The sequence below is a fragment of the Sparus aurata genome, chromosome 8, assembly GCF_900880675.1.
Source record: "Sparus aurata chromosome 8, fSpaAur1.1, whole genome shotgun sequence".
Taxonomy (NCBI): Eukaryota; Metazoa; Chordata; class Actinopteri; order Spariformes; family Sparidae; genus Sparus; species Sparus aurata.
The window spans coordinates 27,571,248-27,598,822 of record NC_044194.1 but is presented as its reverse complement, the minus strand read 5'-3'; the positions used below and the strand labels follow the sequence as shown (position 1 = coordinate 27,598,822).

General features: G+C 40.1%; 1 protein-coding gene across 1 annotated transcript; it reads left to right on the top strand.

Moving 5' to 3' along the window:
* The first annotated feature begins 1,073 nt into the window (after positions 1-1,073).
* hsf4 (heat shock transcription factor 4) lies at positions 1,074-21,626 on the top strand. Its single transcript, XM_030424987.1, has 13 exons — positions 1,074-1,601; positions 4,943-5,051; positions 5,168-5,295; positions 6,682-6,806; positions 9,356-9,431; positions 11,119-11,186; positions 12,793-12,892; positions 13,817-13,935; positions 14,716-14,946; positions 15,059-15,176; positions 15,432-15,497; positions 19,947-20,045; positions 21,107-21,626. Exons 1-12 carry the CDS (start codon positions 1,476-1,478, stop codon positions 20,004-20,006), a joined length of 1,326 nt encoding a protein of 441 aa, XP_030280847.1. The 5' UTR covers positions 1,074-1,475; the 3' UTR covers positions 20,007-20,045; positions 21,107-21,626.
* The last annotated feature ends 5,949 nt before the right edge of the window (positions 21,627-27,575 follow it).

Here is a 27,575-nt window from a genome sequence, read left to right as displayed (position 1 = left end):
AACTGACTAAGTGTCAGACAGACTGACGTCCATGCATTCAAAGAGACATATTAAACTCATTTTCAGATTCATAATTTAATTTTGGGTTACTACCAAAATAGGTTTACATGCTTAAATGCTCAAAAACACACCAGTTTTCTCATTCTATCCAGCGCTCTGTCTGAGATCCTCTGTTTTAGCTCCTGTCTCTTTACGGCTACTCCCCCCATCACCCAGTCTGATCCGATTGGTCAGCTGACACACACCTGACCCAGTACTGCTCATTGTGTATCTGATCAGCTGTGATGTCAACAAGTCACAGATATCAAGGTGGAACAAGTGGCGAGGTGTTTCAGGAGCAGTGTTATCTGTGGGAGAGAGGAGCTCTCGTTGGCGTGGACTTTGGACCTTTTAACTTTCAAGACTTTTACATGCACAAGAACCTATAATATATAATACATACATATATATATATACATTCATATATATATATATATATATATGTATATATATATATATATATATATATATATATGTATATATATATACACTGAAGGAAACCAATGAAAAAGGATTAGATGTCTCCTTAAAGGTGTCCAGTTGTGTTCACCTGTAATGGGAACCTATACCACCCCACTCTAAATAACATGAACTATAACATCACTGTTTGTGACTGAATCAGTCAATTAAGCAGGTCAGTGTGGATGCCTTCGTGCTACTGCACAAACAGTACAGTAATGTTCTCTTCATACTAACGTTAAGACATTTATTGATAATCCTCACATATAATAAAAGATCAGTCTTTTCTACCTGGCATACAGGTACACTGGACCATGTGGTATTCAGTTTAACCAGTAGCCTTTTGATGGCTGGACAGTGGTGTATTATTGAGGCCTTTGTGTTGATGCTGTATTGTTTTACTGGGCGGTCTCTTGATTGTCAGCTGGAGGCCGGGGGTAGGGAGGGTGGGCTTGAATGGTGTGTGTGTGCATGTGTGTGTGTGTGTGTGTGTGTGTGTGTGTGTGTGTGTGTGTGTGTGTGTGTGTGTGTGTGTGTGCTGACGTGGACCTTCTGTGATGACATTCAGTTGCATGACTGGTGTGGCAGTGAGGACAGGGAGAGGAGAGCAAAAGAGAAAAAGAAACTGAAAGAGCCACACAGACAGATTCAAGGAGGATATTTTCAACAGACACGTCCAGAAAATAAAAAATAGCAAAGAAAAAACTACATCAGCAACAAGGTGAGATTGTGTCAACAAGGAACGACAGAGTCAGTTTGACCGAGTGAAATGGAATCAAAGAGACTGAGACAAACTTGGGATTATCAGTAACGGATCATCAGAAGAGGAGTTTCTCAAACATGGACTAGTCTGGGAGTCTGATACGCACACACGCACACCTTCCACACACACTCACACACACTCACACACCCTCCACACACAGACAAGCACTCACACACACTTGGTTTCCTGTCGTGAGCCGTGGACAGCTGTCAGTATGCAGGAGTCTCCAGGTGCCATGGGTGTAGATGGAAGCTACGCCAGCAATGTTCCTGCCTTCCTCACCAAGCTGTGGACCCTGGTGGAGGATCCAGATACCAACCACCTCATCTGCTGGAGCGCTGTGAGTCAGGCCTCACAACACACTGTACATGACACTGTAGTGACTTTGAGAGGAGTGTAGAGGAGTGTTATTTCAGTTTACAAAGAAAGAAAGAAAGAAAGAAATTAGAAGAACTCCTCATCATGGTCTTCCTCACTGAATACATTCAAGTGTGTATTGCCTGACAGTTGTTCTCTGTTTAGAATCAGGCCACTAAAACTAAGTTTTGACTCGGCACCAAACAATATTTTATTTCACAACCTGAAAAGGAAGACTGACAGTAGAATAAAGAATATCAAATAATAAACTTAATGAGAATGATAAATAAAAAAACAAGACTAGGATGATAGGCTAGGCTAGCTAACTAACCACCTCTACTGCCAGTTTAGCCTAGCTAGCTAGCTTGTTTGGAGCTCCATAACAAAAATGCTACTTCAACACAGGTCTGTGTAGCTAGCATTAGTGTTAAGTGTTTGCTCATGACCACCAGAGAGCAAGAAAAAAAAGTACCAGCAGGTGTAATTAAATATTTTATAATATGATAAATAAATACAATATAATAGTCTATAAATCAGTGACACAAGACAGTTCATAAAGTTAATAAAGATGATGTGTCAAAGCAAGGAATCAGGTGGCCTGTGCTATCAGCACTGCTGGCCTGATGGTATACTCCAGGTAAATTGTGGTGTTTAGAGCAGAGAGAGGAAGCCCACAACAGAAGACTGCTACTTAAATCTGTTAAAAGTACCAATACTGCTATATAGAAATACTCTTTTACAAGTCAGAGTGCTGCATTTAAAATCCAGTGGGAAAAGTGCGAAAGTATTGTTGCCTAAATTTACTTCAGATGACAAGCAGTCTTGTAATAAGTACTTGAGTGAATATATATATATATATGTATATATATATATATATATACATATATATATATATATATATATATATATATATATATATATATATATATATATATATGTATATATATATATATATATGTATATGTATATATATATATATATATATATATATATATATATAGATATATATATAGATATATATATAGATAGATAGATATAGATATAGATATATAGATATAGATATATATATACAAATAAAAGTGTAGTATTTGAGTAAGAGTCCTAAAATATTTGCCTCCAAACTGTAGTGCAGTGGAAGTCAGAAGTATTAGAAAATAGAAATACTCAAGTAAAATATCTTTAAATTGTACTTAAGTACAGTATTTGAGTAAATATACTTAGTTCTATTCCATTACTAGTGATAAGTAGTCTATCAAAAGGAAAGTACTCTATATGTAGAAAAATGGCTGCTGTCATTGAACCTGTGTATTACATGGTAAATGTACTGATGTGCAAGTAATTATGTACTCAGGGAGCTGGTCAAAGTGGAGCTAATTAATTGCTAATTGCTTGTTATGTTTTGTTTTGTTTTGTCTTGTCTTGCCTGTGGGCCCCGACTAAACACTGACATTTATGGAAGACATCCCAAATAACAATCCTGCTTCTTAAATCCTCTTTCAGTTCAGAGCAGTTCTTTGACTTGTACACCTGTATTACATTGAGAATTTTACAGTAATGAGCTATCGTAGTTCATACATAAAACTTCCTTGTCAGGTTGTGAGGATTAAGCAAGGGATCTGTTTTGGTGTTAAAATGCATTCTGATGACCACACTTTTTTATTCTGTCATTTTTTGTGTGGCTATAATTGAACTGCTTTCAGCAAATAGAGGTACCAATGATTTTTACAAGAAAAAAAAAAAACAAAAACATTTTCTATGTGATGCGATTCTCTGTATGATAAACAACAGAGACCATAGGTGGCTATCTATGTGTTTTCCTCTGTAATCAGGATGAGGACAGCTTCTCTGCTCGCCTTCGTGGGGATACAAACACACAAACAGATGCTGTCCACTCCCATGACATCTGTGGTTAGAGTGCAGCATCAGCTGTTGCATTGTCATGCTATTAGTCGGCAAGTGTGCGTCACTACATACAAAAAAACAGCAACGTCTTACTACAATTGTCTAAACTTAGTGAGTTTCACACCTGTTGTGCAAATGGCTTTGCTAAAGTTAACTAGCGCAGCTGCTTAGTAAGACTGTAACAGTGGGAGAGAGAGCATGACTAATCATCACTCACCATGAGAGAGAGAGAGTTTGTTTCATTAGCTGACAGAGCTGAATGGAAGTGCTGTGTCGGAAATCTGTGACCGAAATCCTTACACCATGAAGGTGGTAACTGGTGGGTGAGCCATGTTTATGACAGCGTTCACTGATGAACTCTGGTTTCGTGCAGCTACATGTTTCTGGCAGCAGCTTTAAAGGTGTTAAAATAGAGACACTGTCATCATATTGTCAGCCCTCATACCAGTAATAGTGTCCCCGAACATGTAGTGTTGATTAAGAAAGGAAATGGAAAAACTCTACAAATGACCACAAAATGTCTTCAAGTTATGACCTTTACCCTGTTGTTTGGGTTTACGAGTCTCATTATCTTGTAGCATATTTAAAATATAACGTCTACATGAAATACAGAGTAGCGTGATTAATATATAAATCCCTGTTCACATATAATATTACAGTTAAATCAGATGATTTCCGCAATGTTCGTGATCAGCGGGTGAATGCAGTCAACCACAGTGTGGTTTAAAATTAAAATCAAATTATTCTCCATTTAACAGGGTCAGACTTTTATTTTAACTGCCACCTTAAAAGCTTAAAAAGACGCTTATTACCTCAGAAGATGTTGGATTTGGTTATGATTTTTCGACTCATTTTGTACCATTTGAATCTCTGCAAATGTCTCCCTTGTAAAACAAGTACTTTATCCACCAAAGTAATGTTTTCATCTGTAAGAAAGCCTGATCCTAGTTAGGCCACACTTTGTAAACTGTCCCTTCCCTGTCTTTCAAAACCAAATTTCAATACACAGCAGGTTGGCACACAGTTTTCAACAACTCTTCCATCGTTGACACTGCTGGAAACTCATTTGACTAGTTACAGACTCAAAACAAAATCAAACTTAAGTCCTTTTCATTGATGAGTGATTCATTTGATGTTCGACTGATTTTCTGCACCACTGAGAGGTGTTGGCATCTGACTATTTGTGTTTTCAGTCCCACTGAGCAACAGTAATGAGATACAACTGATGTGTAACTGGACGAGTCGAGTTTTAAGCTGATTATGAATGTGAAATCCATCATTAGAATGTGCTGAATAGAAAATAGCTTTGGCTGCATCCATCAATTATCATGGTGGGTGTGCTCCCTTTTCTCTTGTTTCCTCTCTCTACACTGTGTGTAATGCTGTTTATGAACTCTTCATATCAACTACTGTCTATTTCAGACTGGGACCAGTTTCCATGTGTTTGACCAGGGGCGCTTTGCCAAGGAAGTTCTGCCAAAGTACTTTAAACATAATAATATGGCGAGCTTCGTCCGACAGCTCAACATGTGTGAGTACACTTCTTCTTCTTCTTCTTCTTCTTCTTCTTCTTCTCCTCTCAATTACAGTATGTATTTACTCTTTGTGTGTGTGTGTGTATATTTGATGGTATATGCATGTGTTTAGATGGTTTCCGTAAGGTGGTGAACATTGAGCAGAGCGGTCTGGTGAAGCCTGAGAGAGACGATACAGAGTTCCAACATCTGTACTTCCTCCAGGGACATGAACACATGCTGGAACACATCAAGAGGAAGGTATGGATACATAGAAAAATGCACAAATACTGTTATTCTCAAAGACGAGCTGTCTTTAATGTGTGTGTGTAAAGGATGCATATAAAGGTTGCCCTCATCTCAGCAGTACTACACTAGATTTATTTTGAACATGTGTTTACACAGTAAATCCGGCTACTTTTGTAGGATAAAGAGGCTTTCCTCAAAGTCAAGGTTAAAATATCTCGACCAGGCTCAGTGTGGTACACAAGCATGGATCACAGAGTCAGGTCAATTCTAGAATCCTAACTCAATCTGTTCTGAATATGATCCCTTCTATTCTTAGACCCCTTGGAGCAACAAGACTAAAGGGCTGAAGTCATGCTAGTGGCTCTGTGAGGGTGGCAGGGAGGACTCAAACACATTCACATGACATTAAAAGCGCTGATGTTTGTTTAATCATAGTCAGCAGTTGTCTATGTGGACGTTAGCCCATCTTTAAACACAAACTCTCCTGTGTGACCTCCGCAGTCTCTGGAGGGAGGTGAAAGAGCTGTGGGGAGAATCAAATTAAACCTAGCAGGAATTACAGGCTTTTGATTGAAATGATCAAATTCCTAGATTTTTTACATCATCAGGAGAAATGCAATAATGCAATGTTATTGTATTACAATACAATAATTTCAAAAGAAAAAATCAGAAACTTCTACAGAGCTTGTAGAAAGATGCAGAATAAAAACAATAAAAACATATGAGTGATTATGATTTGATAATTGTAAAAAAAAATGTGTGGATTGTTTATTTGATTTATTTCTGTGTATGAATTCTGACAGATGGTTTCAGCTTCTGCCAAAGTTTGTCAGCCATTAATATAACACCGCTGGTATCATGTGGTATCTGTGTTTCGTCAGCATCAAGAACCTCAGTAGTTGCAAGTAGTTGAGTTCTACAGTAAATGTTGCTAACACTAGCTAACGTTAACAGCGACTAGCTAGCATTAGCAACAATAATGTTTGCTTGCTGGCGTTAGCAGTGTTGACAATTGCCAGCTTGTGTTAGCAACATTAGCCAGTGCGACCAACTGACAGCCACACGAGGGGGTTGGATGATTTGAGCTAAAGTGGCTGAATAACAGTAACAAATTAAAAATTTCCTGACAGGTTCCCTGACTGACTATTTGTTGGTGAGACATTTCACCTAAAACCACAGATGTCAACCTCATGGTGACACAAGAGAAAACAGGGATCACCAAACTCATAATGGTTCATTATCTGGAGACAATGAATGTTGTTAAGGTCTATGCTCTAAAACACAGCAGAGGCAATGTGTGGCTATATGTATTTGTGCTACTCTCTGAATTCGGCTGTACTGTGTGTGTGTGTGTGTGTGTGTGTGTGTGTGTATGTGTGTGTGTGTGTGTGTGTTCAGGTATCCATAGTGAAGAGTGAAGAGACCAAAGTTCGTCAGGAGGACCTCAGTAAACTGCTGTATGAAGTTCAGCTTCTCAGAACACAACAGGACAACATGGAGTGTCAGATGCAGGACATGAAACAGTGAGTAGGGATGTTTTGTATGTCTGTGTGTGTGTGTGTGTGCCAACGCCCCACATCCCCCGTACGTGCTACTGGTGTGGACTGACACCAGCACCGTGATGGTTTGATATGCATCATGCTCTCTTTTTTTTCTGTTCTGTTGAAGCTGGTTCAAACTGTTGGCGTTACTGGAAAAACAATTACCGTCGAAAGCGCTCAGCCAACAACTCTTCCAGTGAACTGACTGAGCAGTCACCTGAACAGGACTACATGGTTATTTTTAGTTACCTGGTGTGAAACCAACCAACCAGGCAAAGCAGACAACTTGCCCTGGGCCCCAGATCCTCAGGGACCATTAATGTCCCGCGTTCAATTTATATCAGTTGGTTGTATGTTTTTGTTGTTAACCGCAGTTTGTTTAGGAATTTGCAAAGCTAGTAGAGTACAGATAATGGACTTCATGAGGCATGCTCAATGTGAACTTTAAAGTGATGGAGAACATGCCCACTGCAGAGAGAGCAAGTGAGGGGTGGGGATCAAAAGGGGCCCGACAATACATTTTGCCCCTGGGCCCCCCAACACTTTAATGAGGCTCTGTTGTAAGTTAAAGAAATACAAATACAAATTCTTAGGTCAGGTCAGTTTGACATTTGACAGTAATTACAGCAGCAGCAGGTTGGTGCACAAAGTAAATGACAAATGACAATTCTCAATGTATTTGATTTGACAGTTAAATTCATAGCACAACTATATCTACAACTCCGATGGGGTGAATGATAATGAAAACTACATGGCCTTAAAACTCAGAAATGCAAAATCTTATTCCATCTTTTGTTAAGGAGAAAAAATGGGCGAGGAGCAATTGAACCGTCTATTATTCCTCTGGATAAGTTGGAACAAATCGCCCCGTGGATGGACTGACATTTTCTCTAGAGGCTATTGTTGCTGAAAATAGCAGCCGTGCATCTATTGTGTGGCGGAGCTGCTTTGTGCTCAGCATTGTTTGCTAATGAGAGGAGAGAATGTTCACCTGCTCACCTGACTAACACACACACACACACACACACACACACACACACACACACACACACACACACATACACACACCAATAACAGCATTCTTAGAAAGGATGACCAGATGTGGGCCGTGTGCATGCAGCCGTGGACAATGCTCTCAGAAAATATCCTAGGACACACACATCTTGCCAATTTGTGCGTGTGTGTTCCTAAATTGTAGTCAACATGCCCACGACAGTTTAAACAACAGAGATGATGGCAACGTGCTGTGAAATCTAACCTAACGTGTACAAAGCTTCTCCCCCTCACAAAGATTGACAGGCTCTGCTCTTTAGTCCTGCGCTGCCATAATTACTAATGATTTAGTCCGTTCCTGTTGAACTGCTGTAGCTTCAGCCCTGCTCTCAGATCCACCATCGTTTTCATCCTGCTTGAGCTTGCAGACCTGTTAATGGACTACAATCTTCCTGCTGGAGAGGAGAGGCAGGGGAATAACTATAAAATATTAAATATGCGGATGAACTGTTACACAACGTTTACCACATATCATGTCAGTGCACCCGTGGGGCACACATGATCAACACAATCTCCATCTCTAAAAGAGATAGAGTGTATCGAGTTCCTGCAAAAGCAGCCCAGTCGCCAGAATAAATGTTAACGTACATTTCTGCAAACCACGGACATGTTGAAACATCCACTCTCTTTTAGTTCAGTGTTCTTTTTCTATGTTATGACAGTGCTGTCGTTATGATACGGTTAGGTTAAGGTGCAAAAAACACCTGGTTGGGGTGAGGAAAAGATCACATTTTGGCTTGAACACCTGGTTCCTGAAAAAAAGGATCCAGTGGTCTCAAATGTGCAAATATTTAAGCGTAGTCTGGAACTGTGGTCACTGGCTTGGCAGCCTTGTTGTCTCGATGTAACTCCATCACCATCCCCTCCACCTCGAGACATGAAATTAAGCTAAGATACATGTAATCTAAACATGATAAGACACATCTGTAGAAATGTCAACATTAACGTTAACTGCCGACATGTTATTCCTGCAACTGGGCTGTTAAATGCAGCACAGAAAGAGAGAGAGCTTACAACTGATCTTCCCGTTTACGACACAAGCTCTCTCCTCCTTAGTTCCCTCTGAATGTCCGGACACTTTGCATTACCACATACACTGCCCAGCAGACTACATAATTAGTTATCATCTATGTGACTTTTACTGGGTCAATTGTTTATAGTTCCCTGTGTATGTATTACAGAGTTGTAGTGCATAGGGGTGTGAATCTTCAGAAATCTAACAGTTCAATTTGAAACCAGTTCGCTGGTTTCTGATTGATTCAGAACACATTTTTGTTTCATGATTAGAGACAAGACAACACTAGTGTCTGAGCGCTCTATATTGTCTGCCCTGCAACCGCTTTTAAGTTCTGCCTTTTTTGTTCTGTAAACATCACGTTATGAATCAACATTTAGAAAATCGATTTTATATGTGAATCGATTTTCTGAACCTGAAGATGATTTTGTTTACTCTGTCATCTTCCTCCTTCTGTTTGCAGGCAAAACGAAGTCCTGTGGAGAGAGGTGGTCTCGCTGAGGCAGAACCACACGCAGCAGCAGAAAGTCATGAACAAGGTCGGTGTGTGTGTGTGTGTGTTTTTGTGCCATTGACAGAAAGTCATGTCCATGTCCAGACTCTCACAGGAGGGACTCATCCTGTCATCGCTGTAGTGTGTAGGGTCTTCAGTGTGCACTGAAGGTTTATGGGTATGTCTAGTCAAACTCGTGTAATGGCATGTTACATCATAATAGCCCATATTTTAACCAAAACATTCACAGCACACACAGCCTTGCAGTGAAATGTCAATCAGAAAATGAACAGCAGTGGTAGAAAGAAGCTCAGTGTATTTATTTAAATACATGTTCTTTAATCATTGCACTTAACTTTATTTTTTAAAATCTTACTTTACTACATTTTAGTGAGAAAAGCTTTACATCACTTCATTTATTAAAAGCAAAAGCTATCAGTAAGTTTGATTTTACACATAAAACATACACACGGACAAATCTATAAAATATTACACATTAGTAAAGATTAAAGGCCCTGCATACCCACACAGGTGTTTTAACCTACTTAGGCTGGAGATTCCTGTGCTGGGATTTTAATGAAGTCACTGTTTATTAACAGGAAGGATAAAGTTGTGGTTTGTCCTGCAATAAAATCATAAAGAAAGTGGAGAAAAACACTGTAATTTCTTTTATCTTTTAGCCCAGATTAGAAAAGATTATTTAATCATACTTTGATGGTAATACTTAAAGGAGCACTATGTAGTTTTTGGGGAGGAATTTTAATCGGAAGAGTAAGATCTTCATTGACTGACATTTTTTATTTTTTTATGCTGAAACAAACTAAAAAACAAACTGACCTCGAAGGACAGCACAGTTTCATACTGTTTTAGTTTGTTTATATGTGGCGGACCCTGCCACCTTTCTAGCTTCAAACAGTGTTCTGGAACCTTATTTTCCTTGGAAACAAATAGATGTATTTGAGTTTGTGTTATTACCTCATTTATAATGTAAATATTACAATTCAGAGTTTGAGAGAGTCTTCGCCAAAAAAACATTGTACCCATTTAAGTACTTTTCTACTTTTGTGAGGGACAGAGTTGTTTTTTTTAATTTTTGAAAAAATGTAACAGTAGTATGCAGTAGTACTCTCTTAGACGTGTACACACTGTTAGTGTAAAATGGGACAAGTAACCTTTTATGTAAACAATCTCAATACTTGTAAGTAAGTATACAACACTTCTTTTTTCTTCTTTGTTTACACAGCAAAGGGCAAATTATTGAACACTTGCGTTTGAATGACTTTTATAGCCCACTCTTATACCAGTGTTGTACATCTCACTGGATTGGAACTTAGAGCATCTGTGGTCCCGTCTTGTAACTTTCCCAGCATAGTTGATCCACAAATGCATGACCAAGTTTATAGAACCAGAAACTGGATGTTATTATTAAGTCGAGACTGTTTAGAACACAGTTAGATGCAGCACTTTATGAGCAATCCTCATAAATCCTGTTATGATTCTTCGTAGCGTACAAACTGTACGAAATGTTCCACATGGAAAATCATTTTCAATCATCTTTGTTCCAGGCTTGTTTGGTTATGCAGATATATACATGTGTCAGGACCTCACTTCACATCACAAGATCACAAACCTGTTTTCATAAGATGGGTCAGTGAGAGCGTGTTTTCTGTGTGTGTGTGTGTTTGTGTGTGTGTGTATGCTGATTCATGCTGTGCTTTTTCTCTCTTTGCCAGCTGATTCAGTTTCTGTTCAGCCAGATGCAGTCCAACACACCCAGCACTGTGGGCCTAAAGAGAAAGCTGTGAGTACATGCACGTGCGTGCACACAAACACTCACACATACACACATACACAGCGGAGCAATCAACAAAAGTGAGACAAACAGGGCCACAGTGGGGCAGAGGGAAGGGCTGGCTCAGCTGACAAACTGAACAATCTAACTCAACAAGCACTGTGAATGGAGACAAGTGCTGAATCAGTCAGTCAGACACACACACACACACACACACACACACATTCACACACAGTGAAGGCAGAGCAGAGTGCGTGACCCTGGTACAGCCTATGTGTGTAAAATGCTGGTTCAGCTCTGCTGCTGAGTTTGAACAAGGCCAACATGAGAAAGGGAAGGCATGCTGGAACACAAAAGTGCTATAGAAATGTCTATTTCAGGGTCAGTGTGCTACCTGGCAAAGGTGCAGTTTTGCCCCATGTTTTAATAATAGCCATGAATCCTAATCTGGCTGTCATACTCTTCCTGATTGACCACCATCTGTCTTTAGCATCCACCCGCTCTCATGAGTCACCCATCCCTTCACCCTCCCCCTTCATTTCCTGTCACATCTCCACATCGACCATCCAAAAAGGCAAAAACTTTTCTTTTAAAAACAAAATCTATCGTCTTTTATAGAACATACTCACCTTTAAAGGATAAGTTCACAAAAAAATTTTAATTCAGGCATTATCTACTCACCGTCATGCTGATGAACAGTCAGGGAAGTGTTTCATAGTCCACAGAACATTTCTGAGCTTCACAGCAAAACGGCGTTGCAATATTCTCTTAAACAACTGAAGAAGCTGGGGACTTATGTAAATAAACTTAATATATAAAGAATCAATAGAAATAAAAACATAAAATGGCCCCACCAAGCTCCTCTAGTGTAATCAAACTCTCCGGAACCCCTGAGATCCCAAATGTATTTGAAAAGACAATATTTACATCCTTCACTTGAGGCTGAGCTCATGCAACCACCTCCAACGGGGTGTTCGCTAATGCTTTTAGCTAGCACCTACAGGGAAGATTTCAGCTTTAAAAAGGGAGTCAACAATTTGTTTTTCAATCCATCATGGACCTCAGAGCTTCCAGAAACTTGGATTATGCGTGATGAGCTGTATGGAGCTATTTTTATCATTTTCATTTGTTTTGTGATTTTTATTCTACAGTTTAAAACAAGTCCCCATCAACTTCAGTTGTTTAGGAGAATGCTGCTATGCTGTTTTGCTCCAGAAATGTTTTGTGGACTACAAACCTCATCTGACTTAAATTTTGATTTTTTTTTTCATAATTTTTGGGTCACTTTACCCCTCAAGAATAGATTATGTCAAAAGGATTGAACATATTTCTTAATATGCAGTGACAGTGAATTTCAGCATAAGTTGTAACATACACTGGACTAGATGAGGCAGATGTGGAGTCCTTATAGAATAAACAAAAAAAATCTGATTTTGTTCCATTCAGCACCCTCACAAACAGGAGAAAATGTAAACTAAACAGATGTCTACCCAACACAGCTTCCCTCTGTAACAGTAAATGTACGACTTTAGTGAAGAGACCCTGCTGTCTTCGAGTGCGTAGAGCTGTTGTGACTCCAGATGCGTAACTGATTGAAAACTAATGTTCCCACCAGGCCCCTGATGTTGGACGATGGCTCTCCCAGCCCTCCTGCCTCCAAGTTCAGCCATAGTCACCCAATGGAGCCCATGCACGAGCCCTTCTACATCCAGTCGGTGAGGAAGAAATGTGAAAATCATACACCTAATGTTCTAACCGCTAATCAAGTCCAGTAAGCATGCATTAGATTAGTAAAATTATCGCAATTATTATTTAGGCATTATTATTATGGCAGATTTCTCAGGGGACTGTCAATCAATCATTAACTATTGAGCTGCTGACCTTTCACATTCAGCACAAACAGCACTGGCGGCCACATGCAGTAAACATCAACGCTGAAGTTGCTGGCCGGCCTTTTCTTGCTCTCCTGTTCGGCCATGTTGGGATTATACATTTATGTTTGAAGCCAGTTGATTGAGCGCAGCCCACTCCAGATACAGAAGTAACGACTTTCTTCACCAGTTCAAGACATTCATTTGAATGTGAATTTAAAGTGTACTTGCCGCATGGCACGCCCACTACATCACAGGAAATATGTGAACATAAATATACTTTAACCTGCTGCCACCAGTGTAGCTGTTATGTAGGTTCACCGCTAGAGGGAAGCAGCATGCAGTGATTTCCACAGCTGTTAGATGTGATTCATGTGAGTGGCTGTACAAACCCACCAAGCTTTTCTAGTTGTTTCACATTTTATATGGTGTTTTCATGGAAACACAGAGTGGCTGTGGCCAAGTGGTAGAGCCAGCGTCTTGTTATCAGAAGGTCACTGGTTCGATTTTCCTGGTCTACATGTAAGTCGCTCTGGACAAAAGCATCTGCTAAATGCCCTGAATGTAGATGTGAGAATTCACAAATCTCAACTCAACTAAATATGCGCACCATGTTCCTCAGGGCAGTATAGTGCTGTAAATGTGTAATGTTAAATCATCGACAGCTTTGTACATCCTAAATCAGCAGCCAAAGAGAAAAAAATTGGCAAAAGAGAGTTTTCACCTGGAGCAAAACCCACCTCACATGCCTCTCCTCTTCTCCCTCAGCCATCCAGTGATACTGCCTCTTGCTCTACTAGTGGGCTGACAGGAGGTCCAATCATATCAGATGTTACTGACATGTCACAGGCCAGCATGACCCTCCAGATGCAGTCTGATGAGACCAGGTGCGTGATGTACAGTATATATAAAACATACTATTTTGCACTATAGAAGTTACCATCCTGCAGTCAGCTCTAGGAGGGGTGGAAGTAAAGTTGAGCTGATGAGAATGCATGTCTGTTTATGAAGGTTTTCAAGGAGAGGTCATGTTTACATTACAATGAATACCAGCCACGTTGAAACACAGCCTATCTTGCAATGTTAAAGAAAAATTTGTCAAAGATTCCTGGATCTAAACCTTTATTCAGATCTGCATCAAACATTAATGGGGTCTATTCTTGGACCCATCCCCCATCCAAGTTTCCTGGAAATCAGTTGGGTAGATTTTGTATAATGCTGCTGGCAAACAAACGGACAAACGAACACAGGTGAAAACCAACTGGGCTGTGCTACTGTCCCGTCATTTGATACTTCCGCCCAACATGTCAAATCCATGAACTGATTGAGTTTCTGGCTGGTGGCAACCAAAATCAGACCAGCACTGCAACTTGATCAGTTGGTCAGTAGGCGTTGTTTCTGATTGACATTTTGAGCGGAAGTAACAAAAGTCTCTTGCTTTAAAAAGTAGTCTGGAAATCTGTGATCTGTCTTGAGAAAGTGTATTGATAGCCGTTTATACTGTGTATAATGAGTGTTTGACTGGCTGACGATTGTTTTTTTGGGGTAAGGGGCAGGATATGTGTCACACATTTTCTATTCAAAATGCTTTGAGTAGTACTGTCTCCTTTCTTACAACAGCTGTGGTAGCACTACTTTTAACTGACAGTGTTTAACTCGACCCGCAGGGAGAAGTGCATGATGCTCATCAAAGAAGAGCCTGTGAGTCCAGGAGTGAGAGGAGCGGGGAAAGGAGGCAGCGCAGGGGGAGCAGAGACCGTAGCGTTGACCTCCTCCTGTGAGGTGTGCTCCTCGGAACCTCCGGTCCTCCCCGTCGCAATGGTTCAGTCTGTTCTGGAGGGGAGGGGCTCCGTGGCGTCGATGATGGAGAGGAGGAGTAAGAGACCTGCCCTGGACAGGTAGGTGCACGGTCACATTGAGTAGTGAGCAGATAACCCTGTGTGTCTGTGTTTATACATAACATATATATTACTTGTGTGTGTTTGTGTTTGTGTGTGTGTGTGTGTGCAGAGTGGAGGTGTCGGATGCCGTGGAGAATGTGGACATGAGCCTGGAGGAGCTTCAGCAGCTGCTGCTCAGGAGCCATCAGCAGAGTACTGTGGAAGCTGGAGCCAGCGCTGTCATGGATGTCAGTAGATCTGGACTGTACATAGACACACACACACACACACACACACACACAGACAGACAAGTTGTTTAACTGCACATAGATTCAGATAAGTTTTCTATATTTGACATTTTAAACTGGTAGTTGTATGTGTCACTGGTTATACAGCACAGGGCCACCAATGAGTTGAACAGTTCCTTCACACTGACCTGCATGAATACATTCTCTCACATTCTCTCTCTCTCTCTCTCTCTCTCTCTCTCTCTCTCTCTGTAGCCCTTCAGTTTAAGCCTGCCTCTGACAGAGTGGAACTTCACAGAGATGGAGTCCAACCTCAAATCAGTAAGTCATGCAGTCTAACAGCTGTACAAGCACAGTGGAGGATGAGAGAAAAATCTGCAAAAACAACATTCACATCAGTGTATTAAGTTGACACATGTAGTAATTAGTTGCCTGTTTACTCATCCAATAGACACGGAGCAACATTAGCATTCATTTGGAGTGTTAATTGTTTACTTCTTCCCTTTGAGCTCTGTTTTATGTGTCTAGCAACAATATGTCTTTCACTTTAGCTGCTACATGCTTCATTGCAAGTCTCTGACTTTGTCTGACTGCTGTTTGGTGCTGAGCAGGTAGTGTCTCGTGGGTTTCTCTTTCTAAGTTATGAGCCGTAAAACCAAAACAATAAGCTGAAAGATGCTACAATGCTCTGTTGAGCAGAGGCGTGCTGCAGTTATAGGTAATGATTCTTGGCTTTTTGACACATTTCACATTACACAGTCATTTGATTTAGATTTAAAATATTGATTACAGCAAGTGCCCAATGTTTAAATCAAAAGGTCCCAGAGCACAGATGGGGTGCTGATTCATTTGAGTATTGTGGACAGGGTCACACCTACACACAGGCATCTTAACTCAACCATAATCATTTCATCATTTCACAGCACAAACGCCCCACTACTTTAAGGGTTCACAGTGATCATTTGCCAAAATATTTAGACACTCAAAAGCATAAACCACATTCCATCTTAGCCCGCTTTTCTTGCAGAAAACTCACAGCTTTAATTACGCTTCAGGCATCGCCGCGTGACGCAACCACTCCTCATCTCTGTTTTCTAAATCCAATTCAAATTGCCTGCAAAATCTGCAAACAAGCATTTTCTGGGATATATTACACAAAATGCACAGTAATGCTTTTCAGTGCAAGGCGTTTAGTTGCACTGTGATTTCCAATAACTACACTACAATGTCCAGTGGCACACGCACCATTGTTTTGCAAGACATCCTTTTTCCAAGGCACTGGCCACACCTGTAGCGAGGAGTCTCAGTGTAATCGGCTGCTGAGGCTATCAACAGAGGCCTGTCTGATCCACTGTTTGCATAAATACAATATGGTTAATTATGTATACAACGCTTTCAACAGCGTGTCAACAGTGTGTGGAAAAGCTGGCAGAGATTGGCTGCCAAACGAAGAGAGTTATTCTCGTCCCAGCTCACAAAGGAGTCCGTTCTGAAGCTGAGGGTGATGTCAAATTATTCAGTGTGACCATTACTTGATTCAAGATCTTGTAAAAATACAGGAGCATGCCTCACTCCTCCTCTTAACAGTTTGTACCTCCAAAGTCAGAGCCCGCTGCTGAAGTTCCATGCTAGCAAAGTAATCAATAATGTAACTGAAGTATAATTTTCTGGCCACCTGGCATTGAAATGACAGGATGGTGAGGCTGTTCAATCTGTCAGGACTCACTGTGGATCTTATGTAGCCTGTATCGTGACTCCCCTTGTGCACAGCTCTCACCACCAGCAGCTGTTGTAGCAAGAGTACATAACAGCCTCATAGTAAACACAGTACCTCTCCAAAAATCTGTATTTTAAAGAATGCATTTAACAGCTGAAGCAGAGAGGAGTACTTGTCTGCATGATAAGCCGTGTAAAATCTGTCCTCATTAGTGACCTTGAACGTCAGACAGCAGCTAGTTCCTTATTAGTACTGTCCAAAGTACTGATTATATCGTTGCATCCTCGCGAGTGTTGCAGAAGACAATCGCTGAACTCTCTTGACCCTTTCATCATCATGAAAATGTTGTCACAAGAGTGGTTCCTTTTTAAAGACAAATGTTTGCCGATTGGAGAATATCTCTGTCAGTGCACTGCAGTGCCTCACTGTGAGTGTGCTTTACAGCAAATCTACCACTGTCATATCTTGCTGCACTTGTTTGTGTTCATGAGGAGCTTATGAAGCTGTTAACAGAAGGCAAGTATGTCAAAACGGCTGGAGTGGTCTGTGAGGGAGCGGGGATCCATCGCCGAGACTCGATTGAATAATCCATTCAAGAAGGAAAAGAATATAGACAATTCAGGGCGACGAAGAGGAATGTAAAAATCTATTTATGTGCATTTCAGATAAACAGTCAATATTCACTGAACAGCAGTGGGTAGAAACGTGCATTACTTCTCATTGTCTCTAAAAGATGCACACAGTTTGGACGGAAAGTTGACAAATTTTTTGACCTGTCGCAATGACTTCCTCTTTGCGACCAAGAAACAGTTGCATCACATACAACCACAATGCGAGGTTATGACTGAGGTTGCTCGCAGTCACATGTTAAGTTGTTGTGTCCCCCCTTTTCTGAAGAGGCAGCTGGATTTGCGATCATGAGATAGCTCTGCCCTTGTGTCCGACCCACAGTGGTTTGGATCAGTCAGTATTCTGTGAAGAAGTACTGTGGTTTAGGTGTCACGACATCAAGAGAAGTGACTGTCTATAGCAGAAAGAGGAAAGAGGCTCCTCTGCAGACCGGCTCTTCTGTCATATGGTTCGTTGATCTGATTGGTTGAAGTTAGCCCTTGTTGTACTGTGATAGACTGATGGTTCATCAGATTAGATTGCCTTTGCTTCCAGCCGTTATGCCAAACAACGGCAATTGTCTCCCGGCTTTAGATGCATAGTTCATAGTTCAATCAAACATAAGAATGGTGTCGATATTGTCTCAGCAAAAAAGTTTCCAAAATGTCAAACTAATACTTTAAGGATATGAGAGGCACAACTGCTGGAGGAGAATTACAACCACCAGAGAGATGTTTCACAACCTACAAATCCCAAATTGTTCTCAATAATTACTTCTTAATAGAACATTGGTAGATGTTTTATTAACTACAAGAACGTCCTAAGAGCCACTTCCTGTCGAATACCATGAATACTCACTCGCCTGATTTTCACTTGAATCTTAAAATTCATGAAACTGTTCATTGATCTCTCCTTTGTCCTTTTCCACGGGGCACATGTCTGACAGAGAGAACATTTCACTGTACAGCCACGCTGTTTTTAGAGTCTTCCTTGTAATTCCTCACTTTTTGTGGCTGCTTCTGTAAAGGTTGATGCATACCAAGAAATAAGTCATTATCCTCCCTCCTCCTGAAAGGCAAATTTCTTGATGCTTACTGCAGTATCTTATCTGAAGGAGATCACGTCGCTCCTTTATCTCTGTTTGGTTTTGTTTGTGCAGCTGACAGTCACCACTATTCCCAGTAATTAGAGAGTGCTGCATTTTTTTCCACCTCCGCTCACAGTCTGCGTGTGCCTTGTTTACCCCATGTTTTAGAAATTCGTCACACTTTCCGAGCTATTTACCCAAAGTTGTTCAGCAACCATCTTGAGGAGCGTCTGCACTACTTGAAGGTCTTTTTTGCTCATGAGGGAAAATATGATATGGGAGGCAAGCACTGCAGCACACTGGTGCTTTCACTAAATATATATCCGAGTCTCGTTAAATCTTCCTCCTTCCTTTGGCTGACTATATTCACATAATATTACTCAGACTTTTCTGTGTTTGGTCTCTCTCTCAAGTGGTTAATTCACAGGCAATTATTTCTTTCACCATCTTCTATTCTCTCTGTCCACAGTTCTTACTCGACAGTCTAATCCTAATGTACTTTCTTCCCCTCTTCCTCATGTTCCCTGCTTGTGCTGCCCTTCTCTCTCTGTTCTTCATTACCATTTCTCTTTCACGTTGACTTCCTCTCTGTTGCCTCACCGGGCTACACTTCCTTCAGAGAGAAGTAATACACACAGAGAACTGCTAACTTATTCATGTAGTTTAACAGAACTGACTTAATGCAAGAAGATGTTGTGGTTAGAACAGAGGAATTTCAAATGTGTTTTAAAGATGCAATATGTGAGAATTAATTCATTAAGCTGTCAAATTCATACTCAAAACAATAGGGGGCAGCAAATCACCAGCAGAACTGCTAACTGTTGCTAGCTCTAGCCATCAGCTGTAGCTGCAGTTAGCTAGTTAGCTTAGTTAGCAGCGGCTAGCAGTCTGGACTGAAAACTTGGAGCACTTGAGAAGTGTTGGTGTTTACACCGCTAGGAAAGGAGCCTTGGACCGAGACAGACTGGGGCTAGATGGTTAGCATGGCAACTTCGTGGACGTCATAATATCAAAACTGTTATTTCTTTGCATTCTGTTGATGATTTTAGTTACCGTTTGAATGTTTTCAACTTAGATTCTTACATATTGCACCTTTAATATCCTTTAAGAGAAAAGACCTCCGGGGTGTGGTTTGGAATCTCTGGTGAGCACATAGCCAGATGATCACAACCAGGGCTCAACTCCTATGTTAGCAACAAAACACAACTAAAGCGCTGAACCAGGGTCAGTTGTTGAACTTCATATTGTAACTCCTAACCCTAACATATAGAAAACAATAGATGCAAATGTTCTTCTTTTTGTTGTAAAATGAAGGCTTGGACATTAAAGTACTGCATGTGTGTTTTCTCCTTAACAGTACATGTTCCAGAATCAGGAAGCAGAGGCCTTTCCAGCTACTGGCTGTGAGGAACAGTGATCGACCACTATGCTGTGGACATACTCTCTGAAGTAGAAGGTAACAATCCTGTGTCTTCATGTTGTAGTGAAGTCATCAGTAGCTTTTCCAACAGTGGAGGCCACACTTGTCTTCCAGTGCTATGTCATTTAAGGATAAGGCTGGTATATATTTGTGTTAATATCAACAAATACCAATAACAACACAACAATTATTTAGTGTTGTCTTTAAATAGTACTAAATTCTAATGTCTCGCTTTAAATACATTCAGACTCCCACCTGCCTGTGGCACCCAGCCCATTACTTCTGACCAGAGACATACATCTATAAATAATCATTGGCAGAGAATCTAGCAAGGTCAAGGCCCTAATACAGATGCACAAAGTCAACAACAAAGGCAATAGTAACCACAAATCCACTGTGCAAAACTATAACATACATTGCCATTTCCATAAGATACAGAGATACAAAAATGTCATTGTAGAAAATCTTAACGATACTGTTCTATAGGATGACTTGGATATAGTCCGGTGTTCATGGTAACAAAAGAACTTGTCAGACATGACATCTTCTGGAGGACCTGTTATTGGATGATTATTATTTAGTCAGTAGCTACACAAACTGAGACAAAAAAGTTCTGCTTGCCACAGATATGAAGGTCATTTCAAAATGAGGTCCTTTTATTTTTCAAGGAAATAACAAAATAAAATCCACAATATTTACACAAGAACTTCATTTCATGACACATATTAGTCATGAAATCACCTATTTTATATTTGATTTGTAATTTATGTCTGCTGTTTTTTGGAGTGTAGAAGGGATCATTGCACTACCACTCTGTGGAAACAAATAACTATTGTATAAACACAAGTATCCGTAAAATGTAATCCTAAATCCTTAAACTGCACTTAACTTATACCAGTATGGGCTTTAATGAGTGTGCTATTTTGGTGCTTTATTGAAAATGTTATCCTCACTTATCCTTACTGATGAAAACGCATAGAAAAAGTTACAGGTGAATGAGTACACTGTTGTTTTCCTCAGCTCCAATCCCCCATGTGTAAATACCGAGGTGCTGTGTTTGCCTACAGACTGTCATCTCTTCTCATTTCTCTCCTCAGGCAACAGAAGCTGCTCTTCCCCTCATTATTCCACTCTGCATCAGTTTGATCCCACGGCACTGCCAGGCTGTATCTTACACATGCCTCTATTTTCTTTATTAACATCCATATACCTACAAATTGCAGCGATGACGAAGCCTGTATGCTTATATTACCTGGTCAGCTGACTGCCAGTGGGCCTTTGAGCGACCAGCGCTGTGGGCACGACCGCTGCCTGCGCAAAGAAAGACGCTGGTCTGAGCTTTTCATAGTTACCTAAACAAACAAGAGTGTTATGACATGATTACATCTAGACTCCAATATTAAGCCAGCTGGATGCAGACGGTGCATTCTTGGCTCCAGCACTTTAGTCTTTGTGTGAGAGGGAGTTCCTGCTTGTGGAAGTGACTTTTTCTTCCTGTATAAAGAAATCTATTACGGATGTACAGATGAATATTTTTATTATTTTAACCTTATAACAAATATACTGTATTTGTATCCAAGAGAAAACTTTGGCAAAAAAAAAAAAGAAGAAAAAAAAGGTCGCTGTGAAAAAAACACACATTTGGAGGCAATGTAGCATATTGTATATTAGCAGTTATGTGATTATTTTCATTCTGTGTACAAGGGTGTGGAAAATTCAAGGGCTCCTCATACACTTCAATGCATTATGTGTTGAGGTAGATCAGAGGTGAGTTAGCCTTCTGTGATATGAAAGCAAAGATATGGATTTAAGCCACTCGTAAAATCCATTAGGAAAGCTTTGGTTTTTTGAAGCACATCATGCTAGGAGGTTTCACACACCCATCTAATGTATCTTTGCACAGGCCTAATATGTAGCCAGAGACTTAGAGTTCCTTCTCTTCTGTCCATTTAAATGTGAAGTTTAAAGGAAATATTTAAGGATAGACTTCTCATTTGACAAGACCATGAACACCACTGCATTTTTGCACAATCTGTTCCACTAGTTATATATAGTTCTGACAGCAGGTCATTTATTTTCTGTTTGTAGATGACCAACACTTTGTTGCTCTACACATGCATGTCTAAAGAGATACTGGCCTCAATAACAGGGTTTTTTTTTTTCTTCTAAAACTCGAAGGCAAAATTTGACATGAGGTCTTTGAATGTCAATGCTGTTTTCATTTGGAAACGAAGGCCACATGTTGACTTAAGACTTGAGTGTGCATAGAACGTAGGAACCCTGATGAACAGTCAAGACAGTGGGATGCTGCTTTTAATACTTTGTAAAAAAAAAAAAAAAAAAAGACAGAAAAAAGAAGAAAAAAAAGAAAGAAAAAGGAAAACTCAACTGTCCAGGAGCCAGTCTTTAAAAAGATTTCAGTAAGGTTGGCTGCATTTTATTAAACGTATGGTGGGGTGGTTACTTGAGAATTGAATCTGTTATAGAACCATGAAAATCTGCTCAAAAATGCAGATTATTTCTCTGGATTACTAAAAGATAATTAAAAACTGATAATTGAGTTTAAAATTTGATGTCAGATATTAGTCTCCATCACTGGTTGCAGGCAACAGTTTAATGGTAAGTTTAGAGCTCAGTATTCTTCTGGGAAACTACCTGGAGATAAGTTGAATCGTGCAATACTGTACAGATCTGTGAGAACTCACAAAATTGCAATACATGGATGACCATAGGAATGTAGGAAACAGCAACTATGAGTGGTGGACTGGAAGACACCATAGTAAGATGCACTGCAGAAGACAATGTTAGCCTGGGAGTCTAAAAGCCGTGCTAGCTCTTTACACTGAGTCGGACAAAAGCCTCAACTTGTGGTATCAGTTTTTGGGGGGCACATGCTAGCAATCGCTACGGTGGCTGCGCACGTAGCTACAACATTACCCGTTAACACAAAACTATAAATGCAGCGATAAAGGAGCAACTAGTAGGATATGGCCAGAATTTATGACATTTAATTTCTGAACTGACATTAACAACGGGGTGTGAAGGAACCATGTTGACGTTGATATCGTGCTTCTTGTAAGTTAACAAAAATAGTCACAAACTGTCAAGAAAGGAAACGTTTTCCTCACCAAGTTTCTTTCTTTTACTGAGCTAAAAGGAGCGTATTCAGCATTAAATCATTAAACTCACATAATATAAAAACATTCTTGGTTTATCTTTCAACAGTCCACTCTGGTTTTGTTGAAATTCAACGGAGTAATGGGCCTTTCGGACACACTGCTGTTTGTGCAACTTGGTAATGTGAGTTAATTGCTACAGCCAAAGTTAGCTACAGCTATACTGAGGAGCAGTTACTGGTTATGCTGCCCCCTATAAGTTTGGAGCTAATGTGAAATTCTGGCCATTTCTTACAAATGACACCTTTACGAATGCAAGTCAGACTAAAAGGATTTGAACCAAAGACCAGCCAACCAGCAACTCCATCGTCAGAGCAAAGGCAAAAAATCAGGGCGGTTATTTGCAGTAGTTTTTTTATTTAAGGGCTAAGCATTGCATTTTCTTGATTATGCACTTGTGTAATTTTTTTGTGGACAGCCACTACTACTTACGTTGACTCCAACTACTATAACATTCTAATGATCAATATTTTATATTACCGACTACTGAGTTCATAATAACTTTGCATTTAGATTTGGAAGCGTGTGATTCTGCTAAAGTTGGAGAAGAAATTTCTCAGACAATGACGTGATTGCAATTAAGGTTTTCCCGTCTGCATCAAGAGGAAGAAAGTGAAATATCCAAAGAAAGACTAGCTCGAATGACTGACGGTTTGACAGTAAGTGTTATCGTGTAGGTTTACATCACATTTTATTGAATCTGCCCACTTAAAAAGCTACTGCAATCTACCCCCTGCCAGGCTGACATTGCTGCGACAGACTTTCCTTTCTCAGTGCATACTTCGGGAAGAAGGGAGAAAAAGCAAGCTGTGGTGTATAACAAGTGAAATTGCACTAAAAATCACAGTTGTATGATATTTGAGAGTATACAGTACATTTTAGACATAGCATTTATTCTTGTTCCTCATGATAATATGAGTGTTAATGATTTTTTTTTTTCAAGGAGTGATGAATACATACATTCAGTTGCTGTTGTGTTCTTAATTTATTCTGTTTTCCATTTTAATCATTTGCACTGGAAATGAACAGATGTGTGTTCAAATGACATTTATGCTTGTCAGGATTGCAAATAGATAAGGAAGTATTTTTGTTAACTGAGTGAAAAAAAAAATCTCTGCTGTAACAAAGCCTCGCATCCCAAAAGCACTTCTGCACTACGAGCGGACGGCAGCAGACCGACGCATGAATACATGTGTCACGTGCAAATCAACAAGAAACGGGCAGCAAAGCAGCCTTTCTTGTCACAACAAAGTGCACCTGCTGTCAGGGACGACACGCGAGCGATCATAGTGCTCAGATGCTTTTGAAAGTGGGCCACATCCTGCTAAAAATGTGAATTATTTTTAATGGTTTTTTGCAAAGACTAAAGTGTATTGTTACAGAGAGTCAAAGAATTGAGCATGTATTACATTACTGTGTATGAAATATTTAAGTTGTTAAACAAATAAAAGTGAAATAAAACACACTAACGGCCATTTTGGTTACTTTCTTTGAATGAGAACGTGAATCGCTGCACATTTACTGTCTGCAAATGCATGTCCTCATGCGACCAACTGACCAATAGCTAAACCGCTGCTTCGGACAACAATTTGTCCAGCTTAACACTGGCACAGCTTTTGATTTGTCCACATGATGAAGTGATGTACATGGGGCTGTAGTGTGCTACGATCTTAAACTGTCTTGTTGCTGTTGTTTCTGGAACATCATAATTAATGTTGCTCCAGGACCGTAACTGAAACTGACCAACATGTTTCTGCAATGTCATTCTGTAGCCTTGCCACTCAGGAAAAAGACTGTAAAAACAAGCACATAAGGGAAGTTGCCCCGAAAGCAGAATTGTTGTGGCCAAGATCCGTCCCACACTAAACTTGTCGTTCAGCCGGCCTACACACCACTACACTGCCTTGCATTTCGCTTACAGTATGTCACTAAACCAATATTTTTACCTCAGCCAGGTGTCAAACTTTCAGATTTAAAAAATAAAGGATTTTAAACATACATAAAAACAGGTGGATTGAAACCAACACGATGTCTTGTCTGTCTGTGTTTCATACTTTGCTTTGCTTTGTCCATCATTTTTTCATTCCGTTAATTGAGTTGTTATTTTATTTACTTTGCCTTTACTTAATGCTCCAATGTCCAAAACCCTTTTTGGAGTGGCACTGCAGAAATAAAACCATTATCTCCACATGACGTCTGAGGATGTATAAAAGATCCTGAACCCAAACACCCCAAACAACGGCTGAAAAGGAAAAAAAGCCTACACAAAATGTGGCTTTCATTTAGGAATGCCAAATATCTTTTGTCCTCCTTGTGGCAACGACTATAATTTAAAAACTGCCAACCTAGATGGAAGCTCGCTTTAGATTGATCTGCCAGAGTGTGTACGTGTGCTTCCTGAAATTCGGAGTGCTTATGCTCCGTGTTTAAATATGAATAATGTTATCAAATGTGTATGTGAGAGCTTTTCACACCGCATATTCTGAGTCCTGGTCTTAAGAGCTGACCCTGGGATTTATCTTAACACCTTTTTACACACACATCATTAACCCAGGGTTAACCTAAGCCCAGGGCTTTATGTTTCACACAGCACTTCTGCACGGATTCCACAGGACCTCTTCGCCACTGTGTTCAACCATCATGTTTGTGAGTTCTGGGTAGTGACCGAAAAGAATGAGACCGCAGATACAAGTGGCCAAAAACGCATTTTCTTGAAGGTTTTATGGGCCCGTCCAACTGGGAGGAGCCCCTGGGGTAGACAAAAAATGGCTTTAAATATTATATATAATGACACAGGACTTCATGGCAAAGACTTGAGAACTACTTGTGGCTTAGAAAGCAATCATTTTGCCCAACCTCTGATTGACAGTGACGGCAACAAGCTCATTTAAACATCTCTTCTGTGCCACCGTTCCCTCACGTATGGTTGCCATGTTGAGGTCTTGAATTAAAAAACACAAAATATGTGGAGGAACCTTCTGGTATATTTTTTAGAATGAATATTCCTTTCAACAAAATATGAAAAGACAGTGGCATTATGGTTTTATATGCCAGCCTCCCAACAAAGATTCTTAAGAGTTTTAAACCTTTGGAAAATTGGGCATTTCCACTTCTACTGTGGAATTTAATGTGCGATCCAAAACATTAAGGGCTGTATGTGTGCAAAGGCAAAACACACACACACACACACAGGAAGTATATTTGTTGTAAATCTTATTATCTCTCCTCTTAACTTGCGTATCTCTTCGTCTTGTCCTCTCCTCGCCTCGCAGTGGCTGAGCTGCGCTGCTCTCCAGTTACAGCTGCGATGTAACACATATTCCATTTGTGAAGCCTGCAAATTAGATTTCAGCCCTTTTAACCAGCCATCAACCTGAGAGTGTTGGCGTGGGAGGTCACCGTCTAACATTTTCTTACAAGGATGATGTCAGAGGAAATGTCTCTGAGGACTGGCCCGTCAGGTATGAAGCCAGATACAAGAAAGTTCGACTGAATATCACTTTTTAGACTGTTCCTTTTTTTCTCGTTCTTTTTAAATGCATCAATTTTTCAGATTTTTTTCAAACTGTTGTTGTTATCGGCAGCCTTGTTTTGAATGTTTTGAGTGTTTTTATTAAATCCACCTCTCATGAGGTCGACCCCATTACCTGTTATTATTGATGCTATTTATATTTCTTCTCTTAGAAAACCTTTTATCAATCGTACAGTAATGTCATTCATCTCCGCCTCTCCCGATGATTCACACAACAAAACCTTTGTTCTTTTCTGGCACTGAAATATTCCAACTAGTTTGTTGGAGCCAGAGTCTGCCGAGCAGCAGTGTGTTGGAGAATATTCGAGAAGTGTGACCTGGAAGATGCTTTAATATGTGTCTTAGATGTTTGACCTGAGCAGTTTGTTGCTCATAACATCTCTTGGTTTTACATTTGGATTTTATGTTGATGAAGGTTTGGAGTCATCCAGTTGCCTACGACGCAGCACTTCGATATTGATTTTATGTTGATTTTATTGATATTATTGATTTAGCCTTTCCTTTGTGTTTGAGTGTCGGTCAAGTGTAAGTCCTTCTCATGTATTGTAGCCTGCATGTCTTGCACTTTGTTGTTACATTTATGACCTTGATACCTCTTTTCCACTTCCACTTTTATCCCCCTTCAACTTGAAGGTGTTTAAATTGTGTGGCTGTTCTAGACTTTCAAAATTTAATTGGACCTAATAGCTCAATTTATGACAGTGAAAGTCGCTGGGTTTGTGATGCTCAAAAGCATTTGTCCACCGCTTTACAGCGGCTTCATTCACAATGGGTCTATTGTTGTTTTCTCCTCTGTTACATCAGTTTCCGGCGTTTGTGAAGTAAAGTCAGTGACGTGGCGCTTCAAATAAAAAAAAA